The 13,451-nt window shown below is 37.1% G+C and overlaps 1 protein-coding gene across 1 annotated transcript; it reads left to right on the top strand.

Annotated features, from left to right (window-relative positions):
* Positions 1-239: 239 nt before the first annotated feature.
* Positions 240-8,738, top strand: LOC139151491 (uncharacterized). Its single transcript, XM_070724331.1, has 5 exons — positions 240-380; positions 1,673-1,890; positions 4,035-4,345; positions 5,317-5,461; positions 6,620-8,738. Exons 2-5 carry the CDS (start codon positions 1,707-1,709, stop codon positions 6,781-6,783), a joined length of 804 nt encoding a protein of 267 aa, XP_070580432.1. The 5' UTR covers positions 240-380; positions 1,673-1,706; the 3' UTR covers positions 6,784-8,738.
* Positions 8,739-13,451: the final 4,713 nt, after the last annotated feature.

Below are 13,451 nucleotides of genomic sequence, written 5' to 3'. Positions count from 1 at the left end.
TTTCCGGTACAATTTGCCAGACGTTTTCTCCCCAACACTGTAAAAACTTGATTTTCTTCCCCGTCCATATTGACCTTTTCTCCCCACCCACTCGATTTTTTTTTTGTATTTGCCTGCCCGCTGCAAAACTGTTCCAGAACACATTTTTGCATGACCAGCTTCTTTGGCGCCACCTGAATATTGTTTGGCCAACAGAACAGAAAGGTTGACCTAGTTTGCAGATATGCCTTTATCGGTATTTGATAAATTACGAGATTGTGCCGACACTTGTCAACAAAGTGAACGCTACCAAGAGCGGGCAGCTACCTAATGATGCCACATTATTCACAAATACACAGTAACGAAAAAGGCTTCACGAACAAATAATCGGTATTTCAAAGGTAGGTTACAACTGCTCAATTCTTCTATGTTCACTCCCCTGTTCAAATATTTGTAAACTGTGCAAGAAGCAACGACATCGGTAGAGGATATACCAAGTTACAGAAAGCGTCGTTTACGTGCAAATGGTACATTTAATTTATGACATCCTACACCTGATGTAAAATGTGACAAAGTGATAAACTTGTAGGTTGACATACCTTTCAGCTGAGAATATTAAGAAGTACTGTGATCAGTAACAATAAAGACATCGTACGTCAACTAGCTACTGTATTTGCCGCCATATGGGGCCTCTGTTTTGTTAATATCAGGTATGACGTCATTCCGTTTCTTGAACTTTGCCCTTGCTGATCGAACCTTGATCTCACTACATTAACTAGGTGACCTGGCGCACGGTCCCTCCGAAGGAGGCATTGAGGAGTAGTCATGCTATTTAGAAAGTCATGGGACAACGAATTCTATGTAAGATATCCGAACGATACAAGACTTGTGAAAGTTGCGGTAGAAGTTTGTACCGATAAGAAACTTCTCAGTAGAATTTGTGTATACAAACTTGATCAAGATAAAACCATAATTACACATTTGTTCTGTGTCGTCATTTGATAGTTTGATTCATTCTCATAACACTATACCTGAAATGTTATAGTCTCGATGACGTTAAGGTAGTATGAGCCTCAAAAGTGAAAGAGAATAGTTTGCTCAAACTTTCTTCGATGAAACTGTCAACCAAACTCCTACCAAATCAAGAATAAACCATTCTGAAGCGCATTCTACCACTGTTAGAATAGAGATGGCATTCCTAGGGGTTATTACACGAAGTTTGGGCGATTCTGCGTCGTATTCGAGTGGTGTGTCCGTATTTTGACGAGTTGCGCATATATGGCTATACACGGTATCATTCACCACCTAGACATTTAAACAAGTTAACACTGTTAACAGGAATCTTGTCGCATAGCGGTTCTGTCGTGATGCACTGCCGATCGACCGGGACCGTAATCTTCAGCAGCATAGATGACATAAAAATACCGTAGACAGTAGAGGGGGAACCGTGTGAATACTGAAAGGTGTCAGTTGTAATACGTACAAATTTTTGTTTGCTTGTTTATTTTTGGTAAAAGTGCAATGGCCGCGAACTGACTGCATTCAACAAAAGTTTGACCATAATTATCAATGACATTTTGGAGTGTCACAAGTCCTATTCGCTCAGCTGTTTTATGTACAAGTATACCACCTCACTGTATATAATTAGTAAAAGTGCCAATTACAGGCTTTTCCGTGTTCATTATTTTATCAGACAAGAGTCGGGGGATTTACATAACTGCAAAGTCATGAATGACAGCAATTGGGAGTGGTACTCAAACCACAGAGACAGTCAACAAAGTGTTGGTCTAGATTTGTTATCTTTATGGACTGATGACTGGGAGAACGGAGAGATTGTGCTTGATATCGGCTGCGGAACTGGTGAATTGACAAAAATGATAGCAGAGAGAGACAATGTCAAATCTGTCATAGGTAAAGTATCCGTGCTTGAAATATCCTGTAATAAAACCTACACTGTCTTGTACATTCAAATTGTGCGTAGTTACAACCTTGCTGGAATAATTACTTTGCCATCGAGAGTTTTTCATCTATCAACCTGCTGACAAATAACAAAATGAAACCGAGAAAAAACTATGGGTCTGAGTCGTTGATTATCTATTTGGCTATGATCGTTAACTCAGAACAACGTAGCTATCGTCGCTCAACAAAATGTCTGCCATTTACGTTAGTATGGATGAATGGATGAATGAATGTTTCTTCATTCAATACAAGGCCTCGGTCTATGGCACATTTTCACAGAGAGCATACAGTAATGAGATGGTCCGTGATAATAAAAATTCAAAAATACCTATTTACACTCAGAATATCCAATCTTACACCATGGAGATGCTAGCCCCTTGTAAAGCTAGGTAATTTCATGTCTTTTAAATGCCTTTAGAAATGTAAAGAAAGCTGAGAAATGCCATGTTCATTTTGTGACGAAAGAAGATTTACAAATGTTATTTCACTTGGATTTATTCTAAATGATACGAAGTAACCCTAATATCCTCGCAAAACGGACAAATCAATCCAAAATGAAATTTATTTTCAATAAGGTGAACATTTCTGACAGTTTTTTTAGTACATACAGTCTCTTTCATGACGTGGAACTTTACAATAACGCCCGAATTCAACATTTAATTTATGTGCAGAGCAACGAAATTCGACTACAACTTTCTTTTTACTGTGTAACTTGAATGATTTAAATATTTTTCGGTTCAGATTATTATTTAAAAGTACAGTATCCCCTAATCTTTGGGAATTGATCAAATTATAGTGCCACTTCTGTCCATAACAATTCTTAATTCTTTGTGTGAAATTCAACGGAAAAACTGTTGGGTTACCTATTTGTTGTTCAAGATATACTGTGCCAAAACAATATCTGAAAAGTAAATTTTTAACAGAACATGCCCGTGTTATTCTTCCTACATCGTCTTATTTTAAGCATTAAAAAACATGCATTTGGATAGCTATTTTCTTCCAATTCGAGAAGTTTTGTTTTCATTTAAAAGCTGTATCTCTTATTTGGTAGTAGGCACCTCGCAATCGAAAGACTTCAACTTTTGCTCGATCTGTCCTTTGAAAATTTCAACCATTCTCTTTCAAAATAAAAAGAATATAAATAACAATCGGGTTCAAATACTGGCAGTTTGGTAGCATCTTTCTTTGATTTGCCCATATTTGTGAATCAAAATGGCAGCCATCCAAGAACGAAATTTATGATTTTCACAAAAATAAGCCAGTTGAAGCTTAAGTTATGCTATGGTCTTCAAAATGAGCTCCAACAAGCGATAGACCAAAAAGCATGATAAAAGTTTGAGAGTCCAAATATCTGTCCCCAAGTCGCATTCTAGTTTAAGTAAAATGTTGCCAAAAACGTCCATCCAAGACCAGCCTCTGAATCCGTAACGATAACAAAGCCAATCTACGTGTTCCGTGTGATCTAGAATGATCACATTGCTGATTAATGATACACCGCGATATTATCTTTATATCAGTGTATCTCATGAATAATAACCTTTTTGGTTTAGCCTACGAAGAATTTTGCCAACTGTTCCTTCCGTGAAAGACGAAAAATATATATAACAGAATAATATGTGCTTGTCAAAAATGCAATTACTTTCAATAAATAGACAAAATGTATGTGTAACGTTCAATTTTTATTCCACTGCCTTGCACAATATCGCTCAACGAACACTTCATACTTGAAAAAGAAGAAAGACTATCACGAGATTTCATCATCTTGCACTTTGTCTCTTCTTTGTCTTTGTCTCTTCATATAAAAGTGCTAAAACAAATATCGTTTAATGGCTCTCTCAAACTAAAGTTTGTGAATACATTTCTTTTTTTGGTTTATTTTTTTTTTGGGGGGGGGGTTGGTTTTTTGCTTATAGCAATATATACTTATCCATTTAATGTCACAGATTATCGGTAACAGGCGACTAGCTAACAGCAATTCAACGTATGTACCATATCATCCCCTCGTTTTATGAAGTCGTTGTAAATTACTTTCGCGGTGTGCATTCACCATAATTGGTTTACAACTTGACTGACATAATTAATATTCTAATTTTTAGGTGTTGACATCTCTGCTAATGCTATTGAATTTGCAAGTAAGAACAACTCTGTTGATGGGAAGACACAATATCTTGTTGGTGACGCTATGCTTCTGCCGGAGACCTTGAGTCACTTTGAAAAGGCTTTTACAAAGGTTTACTGCAATGAAGCTCTCCATTGGATGGAAGACAAACAGACGGTGTTACGAAATGCTTGCTGGTGTCTAAAGGAAACTGGCTCGTTTTTATTTCATATTGACAGAGTCAAAAGCCCTTTCTATAACGTTTATCACAAGAGCATAGATCTACCTAAATGGATGAAATACCTAAAGGTTGGTACTTATATTGTACATAAATCTTGAACTTTAAAGAAATTGTTCATTCTCTGACATTTGCTGGATAAAATTATCAAACTAAAGAGGACACGAAAAACCTTTGTATGAGCATGCCTACGTTTGAGCATGCGTACGAACAAACTTGCAATACACTTTTACACTCTAAAATTTAAAACAAACCGCTCAGATAGACTTAAATGGTATTAGAATTCTCCGTGTGTAATGAAGCATTTTGCGTGAAGGTAATAAGCGCCTCCAACGTCAAAGGCTTAAACATTTGCTAAACTGTTCCTCGATTAAACGTTCAACAGATTTCTTACCAAATCAAGGATTAAAATCAGGGATCAACAGGCACATTGGGGTCCAAGAGAAACAAATATCAGAAAATATTACCTAACATTTACCGAATATCGGATAATTGACATTCAAAATGGACGCTATCCCTGTGTTATCTCAATTTTACCAATTGAGTTAACACAGGGCTGGCACTTGATTTTCAAAAAACTAAGACGGTGAAAAGTTTTCCTACTCCAAGAACTTTAAAATGAGCCCCCACAAGTGGTAGATTAGAAAATAGTTGTAAAACTTTGAGGGTCCGAATATCTATCCCCGGTGGACATTCTACCTCACAGGCAACTACAGGCGAGAATCTTCCTTCATCTGAATCATTTTACATTTAAAATAATTTCGACCTACCAACACCTCCAATATTTGAATAATTTCACATCTTAAGTCATACCATTTCCAAATGAAAAGAAAACTTGGAAACGGATTTCTGAGACATTTATAATAAAGTGCCGAAGGCTGTAGACTGCTGACACCATTTGCTTATTTTAACTGTGAAGGTACATTTCACCTGTGTCATCATCGTGGTTATATGTGACTTGGCGTCTTATCGTTTGTTGCCAATTGTTGGCAACCTGTTGCCAATAAATCAGTGACAGTGTTTATCGTTGACCTATATCCAGGATTTTCAGCCGAAGTTTTGCCCATTCTTGAGAAGTTTAAAAGATTTGCAAGACATGATTTCTCGAAGTGGTTTCAAGAAATATCCAAGGACTATCGAACGATACCACTACAGCTTTTCAGCGGACACGAAAGACAAGCACATAGGTGACATGTTAAAGTATCTCTTTTCACTCACACACATACGTACGTACGTACGTATGTACGTACGTACGTACGTATATATGTATGTATGTATGTATGTATGTATGTATGTATGTATGTATGTATGTATGTACGCACGCACGCATGGACGTACGTACGTTTGTATCTATGTGTGTAGATGTATGGTATTTACGGTCGGATGAATGGATGGATGGATGGACGGGTATGTGAATTCATATATGCATGCATATATACCTAGACATAAAGTAGTTCGTTCAAATTAATGCAGAGTTGCATGATTAATTTTGGACTGATTTCATCATTTTTCGATGCAATTTTCGGTCAGGAAGTATTTCGTTTAATTGTATTCTCCGATATTTTTACCGTTGTCCTGGTAACTGCATGTTGACGTTATGAACGTAAGCAAGAAAATCAAAATATGAAAAGGAAACAATATTACAGAACGTGTGTTTTTGCCGAGCTAGCAAGGTGACTTGAGCTAGAAAGATTAACTGAAGGGCGCCACCTAGAACTTATAAACGGATTAAAATTTTATGAATAGTAATAACAGAAACATGGTGATGACATATTTACGTACAAGTTTTTGTAGCAATGCCCTTATTGTTGCTCACAGTATCTTCAATTAATTCTTACACCACTTAGCTAGCGATGTGAACGTTCAAATTCTGCCTTCAAGTGCCTATATATTTGACAACTTTCAATATTTGGGAAACGCTGTGAATTTGCTGAACTAAATTTTGTTGCTTAGATATCTTCAATATAACTTGCCCAATGCAAACAAGATTGCATTTGTCATGATAACTTCAGCTTTAAAAAAATACAGTGTATGTGACACTGGTTTTGTTTGCTATGAAATCTAATTGAATTCATAAACTGTAAGAGCAAGCTCTGACAAAGTAACTTTCATTGCTGCATTGCGAATACACTGGGAAAAAATACTGGTTGTGACATTTACAGGTCTAAAAACACTAACCTTGATCGCAAGATTTCTATTCCATAAATAACATTCTATTAAACAAACATCGATGTCGTAAAAACACTAGAGGGACCTTGTAACCGAGTGCTTATACAACTGATTTTCTACACTTGTATTGACACAGGCGATCAATAACTTCCTAATTAATATTTTCATTTTCACAGGTTTTTTAAGACCTCTAATGACACACTTGGACTTGATACCAGCGTCTTTACACGAGGACTTTTTGGAAGATTGTTTTCAAATATTTCAGCGTGCATCAACCAAAACAGAAGACGGCGTTTTGCATTGGAGTGCTGAAGCTTTCCACGTGAAAGTATACAAGTAGTATCATGCGGCGAGAAGCAATCTTCAATAGGAAAAGGTTTTATTCTCTTTGGAAATATACTCACCTTTCTATATTTGATCTTCACATACTAATAAACACATAGGCGTTCATCTACAGATACAAAGTGAATGTATAGACTTTATAAGATTTAGATCCAAAAGTTGTTTTACAACTCTGTTGCTGCTGCTGCAGAGAGCTGATGTTGCTGTTACTACTACTACAACTACTACTACTACTATTATTACTACTACTCCTACACATGTGTGGACGTGGTTGTAGAGTGTTACGTTTCCTTTGCCGCTTTTGTGTGCTTTGCACTGTTTTCTGCGCTTAATTTCATCTCATCCTGCTTTCGCAAGTTACCGGCCTTCTGTTAATATGTTGTTCTGTTCATTTCGTGGAGTGATTGAAGAGATTTCACCGGATTTTATTCTGCGTCCGGGTGGGTGGCTGTCATAGCCAAGATGGCCGCCCAACCCAATGTGATGCAACCGCCATCGCTTCGAGGCCTGACAAGAAAACACGGCATAAGACGTGAGTCTATGGAAGGTGTAAGGTGGAAACATATTTGAAGGCAATCGCAGAGATAACTGGACCGACAAATATTCTTGCGACATTGAGAGTTTATGGGTCAGTAATCGTTTACTTCAATTCTGTTACGTGGGTTGAAGCGGTGTGTGTCAACGGCTTTGAAGTCGAGGGTTTTTCTGTTCAAGTTCAACCGTTGGTTAGGCCTGCAGCAAAAGTTGTTATCTCAGGCGTACCACCGTTTCTTCCAAACCTAATTATTGAACAAGAACTTTCAAGATTTGGAAAAGTTGTCAGCAGTATGAAACCAATACCTCTTGGATGAAAATCTGACAGTTTGCAGCACGTGAAGTCGTTCAGAAGGCAGGCTTTCATTCTCTTTGACAACGACTTTCATGGTGTTCTCAACGGACCGACAACAGTTGAGTTCGAAGACAAACTGTACAAAGTATATATATCTACTGATGAGATGAGATATTTCAATTGTAACCAAAAGGGACATTTACTACGATAATAGCCGACATATCCATGATACAGCTGAATCAAGTAATCATAACGAACTCAATACAACTGACAAAACCGAGTCAACTCGTGTCACTGATAATATTGAGCAACTCAATAATAATAATGATGATCAATCTGGAGTGGATGACGTGATGGAAGTTAGTGATATTAATTTAAACAAAGATGTTCAGAAGAAAGCAGTTCCCACAGCAAAGCCAAACAACGAGTCACCAACAGAGAATTCACAATATAGAGAGGGGAACAATACGGTGATAGACCAACAACCTGAAGAAGAGATAAACACCCCCGGTGAGATTGTTGAAAGAGAGAAGAATAGTTCGCAACGCGACCCTGATACAATTGGAAATTCCAATGATGTGAAAAGCATTGATGACATCGACGATGAAGAGAGGGTAGAAACCCCTTCTTCACCCTTCCCTTCTTCTCCTTATTTTTCTTAAGCCGAAAGTTCGCCTTTGAACTCTCAAATTCCGAGGCCTCCTATTTGTTCAGGTTTTTATGTCACAAGCTTAGAATACAAAGTTGTCCAAACAGTGTTCCCATTGGTGTCTCGGATGACAGAGACGATTGTGATAGTTTTTCGTACTCTCCATGCTCACCTTCACATACGGACGCACAATCATCATTACCAAGTTCAAAGACTTTGTCAAGTAAAGACACAGATGATAATGAATGATATGTCTGAAACATCTTTCCAGTGTGATTTATCAAATTCTTCCAGGAAGATACAAAACATTCAAAGAAGTTTATTGAAAAATGCAAGGATTTTCATCCTTAAAGAGCTAGCTAAAATGCCACTGAAGTATCGTTCGTCTTTGCCCCTCAACACCTCTACGAAAGCCCTGATCTACTAACTCGTCACGAAGATAAAGGAACACATTAAAATCACCGGTCGATCAACAGTTGTTGCGGACTCTCATTAATCAGCACTTTCGGCATAATTTCTTCCTTTGTTTTGTGTACGCTCATGGTTGCGACCTTGTCCTATTTGACTTTCAATACACGTGGATGTCATGACTCTTTGAAGCGTTACCAACTCTTTGAATTTCTGAAACAAAACAATCATGCAGATTTCTGCCTTTTACAAGAAACTCATACCAGTCTTGCGGATGAACAAATTTTGCCGATTGTGTGGTGAGGAAAGTGTATTTTATCTCATGGAACATCAAACAGCGCAGGAATTGCTATTCTGTTTAAACCTAGCTTGAACGTTGACATTACTCATAAATCAGAACCAATCCCAGGTCATCTGCTGCACACGCATGCCAAAGTAAACGACACGCCTATCAACATCATTAATGTTTATGCCCCCACTAATGCTAAAGAACGTTTACATTGCTTTAGTCAATTTAACACACTTTTATTGAGTCTAAATGGTGATCCTGTGATTTTAGGCGGAGATTTCAATTGTACACTGAATGCAGACTTTGACAGAGTTGATTGTGCTGAATCTGATTCTCGTACCAGCCATTTACTTGACAAAATTGTCCGTCAACACAAGTTAATTGACAGTTGGCGTCAAATCAACGGTGACGATCGTAATTTTACATGGCACAGAAACAGTACAAAGGCGCGCCTTTACAGAATATATGTTAATAGTTGGATAAAACCTCGCATTGCTTCAGTCTCCATTCTCAACTCGGCACTAGCGTTTTCTGATCATTCGCTGGATGAACTAATTATTTCACAGAAGGAAGTGGACAAACGCAATCCGGTTTGGTGTCTCAACACTGATATTTTAAACGATAACGGTTACCGTGAAATCATTACTTTTTTCTGGAATAATTGGAGAATGAAAAAGAACAATTATACAAATCTGTCGACATGGTGGGACGTCAGAAAGTGGAAGATAAAACATCTTACGCAAAAGTTGTGCATTTCAAGAAACGAAGATTAAAAGCTACGTAAATCACAGCTGGAACGTGATATTCAAGTTGTTGAGAAAAGAATGCATGGGGACAAAAGCCTAAGCAGCATTCAAAATGATAAGAAAAGTCTCTCTTGCAATTGGTCAATTCAAAATTGAAAGGTGCGGCAGTCCGTTCTCGTCATCGTTTATTTAAAGAGAGTGACATGCAAAGTAAATTCTCTTTTTCTCTCGAACAAGAAAGAGGTAGATCTAAAACCAATCGTTCATCTAAAACGTGCAGATGACACAATAACTGAAGATCCCAATGAAATTCGGAACATTATCTGTAGTCATTATCGAAAACTCTTTTCACCGGAACCTGTTAACCTAGCATCTCAAAAGACACTTCTTAAAAGATTTACCTAAACTTTGTGATTCCGATCGCGATAATCTTGATACAGAAATTTCATATGATGAACTAACGAATGCAGTTAAACAATTCTCCACAGACCAGTCTCCAGGTATTGATGGCTTACCCAACGATTTTTATAAAACTTTCTGGCCACTTTTGAGTAAAGATTTACATAAAGTTTTTGTGAAAAGTTCTCAACAATGGTATACTTCCTGTGTCGTGTAGGAAGGCGGTTATCAGCCTACATCCGAAGTCTGGTGACAATTCTCTGGTTAAAAACTGGAGACCAATCAATCTCCTATTCAGTGACTGCAAAATACTCGCAAAATCGTTGTCTATTCGTTTCCGTTCTGTCATTTCCTCTATTGTTCAACATGATCAATCTTGCAGTATCCCGGGCCTTTACATCTTTGATAATATTAATCTTTTACGTGATAGCATTTCATATGCTAATGACACTGACATAGCTCTTGGAATTGTCGCTCTTGACCAACAAAAAGCCTTTGATCGTGTGAAGAATGAATACCTATTTAGTATCCTGCATGCCTTTGGATTCGGTGATCATTTCATTAATTTCATTAAAGTTCTCTATACGGACATTAAATCTCTCATAAGAATCAACAACAGACTCGCTGCACCAATTGACATTAAACGAGGTATTAGGCAAGGATGTTCATTGTCGGGACAACTTTATGTCATTGCCTTTGAACCACTTTTGAATAAAATACGCAATAACAGTGGTATCACAGGACTCAAAATTCCAGGTCATGCTACTCATAAAACATGTGTGTCTGCCTATGCCAATGACGTAGAAACCATGATTACTCAAAACAAGGATTTAGGAAAACTCCAATCTTGCATTGAGATATATGAAAGTGCATCTCTGAATGCCAAGGTCAATCTGGAAAAGACAAAGGGTCTTTGGATTGGAAGTTGGCGCAAACGTACAGATCACACACTTGGAATAAAATGGAATGGGACTGGCCTTAAACTCCTTGGTATCTATATGGGCAACAATTGTCATTTTTACCAGCAGAACTGGACTGAACTCGTAAATGTCATTGAAATTAAATTAAAATACTGGTCTAGATTTGCTCCAAGTATGTCTTATAGAGGCTGCACTGTTATAGTCAAGCAGTTAATCGCTTCAAAGATGCTGCACAGATTGACCTGCACTTCTCCCTCAAAGGCTACAATATCATATCTACAGTCATTATTTTCAAGGTTTTTCTGGCAAGGCCGTCATTGGGTTCCGGCTGAAACGATTTACTTACCCTCTCTGAAGGCGGTCATGGTCTTATGCACATCCAATCTCGTCTTGAAGCTCTTCGTTTAGGATTCATTCAAAGGTATCTTTATCAAGACTATCCCTACCCTGCTTTCTTTTTTCACCGACTATTACGACGTTTACGATATGAAAGACAGCTGCTCTTGACAAATGATGTTGATATCAAGAAAACTCGTTTGCCGGATTTCTATTTCGAAACTCTTTGTTTATGGATAAATTTCGACAAGGATTACCTTTGAGCATACCAGATATTTTAAAGAGCCTCTATTTAAAAACCCCCACTGTTCATACATCCGCTTCATTCAGCGCCTTTCACTATACCCTCGTTTGTAGATGCAGGGATCACGATGGTCGGTGATCTCATTGATGACACTGAAAAACGTTAGCTAACTCCAATAGATCTTCGGTCAAGAGTGAAAATTCATTCTGACCTAACTCTGTCATTGAAATACGTCTCTCCAGCCATTCCAACAGGACTGAAAAGCAGTATTAATAGATACTTTAACTGCTGTTTCCCTGATAATTTACCTAATTTGCACTTTTCTTTCCAGCTTCAACATTCTGATGAACTCAAACTTGTAAATTGGAAAAGGGGAGTCTTTACAAATACCTTATTGTTCTGCGAAATGTCATTAGACTGCGCTATATGCCAGATAAACTCGACTCTTTATGGAGAGATTTTTTGTTCCTTTTAAGTAGAGTTTATTCAAATTTGCAAAATTTTCCAATACGAGTTTGAAGTTACAGCATCGATATGAAATGCTGATTACAGTACATATAAATTATCAGAAAAAGTCAAAAGTTCAGCAGTAGGGCATTCACTTCTCTCGTTTCTAGTGAAAGAAAGAGGTCAAAGACCACTCATTATCTTCGACTTAGACTAATTGTAAGAATTTGTCTTGAAATTCTTTGGTGTTATCATTCTTTTTTTTCAATACCATATAATACTGCCATTTAATACGTTGCAATACAAAACAATACATTACAGTATCAGAATGAAAAAGCTTCATATTACCTTCGATGCTTAAGGCAACTCCTGTTAATCATTGCATTATAAGTTCTCCTCAAATAGCGCTTACAAAATCTTCAATTTTCATGTTATTCTTTATAGCTTGAATACAAGTTAATTCTTCAATTAACAATCTCCATACATTACTTTCGTTTATGATTCTTGCTTTGTAAACACAAAATGTTGCCACAATTACTATTAAATTAAGTAGTTCAAGTCTGTCGCATTCCAGCATGTATCCACATATAACATGCTTCCACATCAAATTTATATTGGTATTATACATTCTGTTAATCAAGTCATTCAACTTTCTCCAAAACTGTCTTATAACAGGACAATAAAACAGAAAATGTGAACAGTCCTCAATACATTTGCATGTTTTACATTCTGGATGCTCCACTTTCCTCCATTTCCAGAGATTTAATCCATGTGGAATTCTGTCATATAACAGGAAATAATTGAATTGGGCAATTTTTTTTAACTAGCATGTTTTTTACTTTTAACGTCATTATTAAAGACCAGTTTATGCCATCGATCTCACACCTATTTGCCCAAATCGTCGGCACATACGATTTTACTGCTACTTTGCGAACAAAATTCCAGTAAAAATCTTTACATGAAAACATATTTATGTCTTTATATCTTCCCATATAGTCTTTCATCTTTGTTGGCCTCTTACCCCGATATACACAGAGATAGTTCTTTGCCAACATCATACACCTCTTCCATTCATATGGTATGGATTTTTTCAGTGTTACGTACTGCATTATCCACTTTCTTTTGTTTTTTAATTTTTCTAGTAGATAACTTTGTTTGATAAAATTACCATTTTGAAACAAATCTGAAACATACAGAATATCGCTATCAATCCATTCAGGAAAGAACAAGGCTCTATTATTACATGTTATGTGGCGATTTCCCCAAATTATTTGCTCGCCAATGCTATTTGGAGACACTTTGACCTTGTCATTGTTCCGAGTAATTTCGTGCCAGCTGGTAAGTACATCTTTGTAAAATTTTGGTATGTTTTTCGTTATGTACATTAGGTTTCTTTTGT

Source organism: Ptychodera flava, chromosome 2 (assembly GCF_041260155.1).
Source record: "Ptychodera flava strain L36383 chromosome 2, AS_Pfla_20210202, whole genome shotgun sequence".
In the NCBI taxonomy this organism is placed as follows: Eukaryota; Metazoa; Hemichordata; class Enteropneusta; family Ptychoderidae; genus Ptychodera; species Ptychodera flava.
Note: the sequence above shows the minus strand (reverse complement) of the source record. Positions and strands in the feature narration are given on the sequence as shown.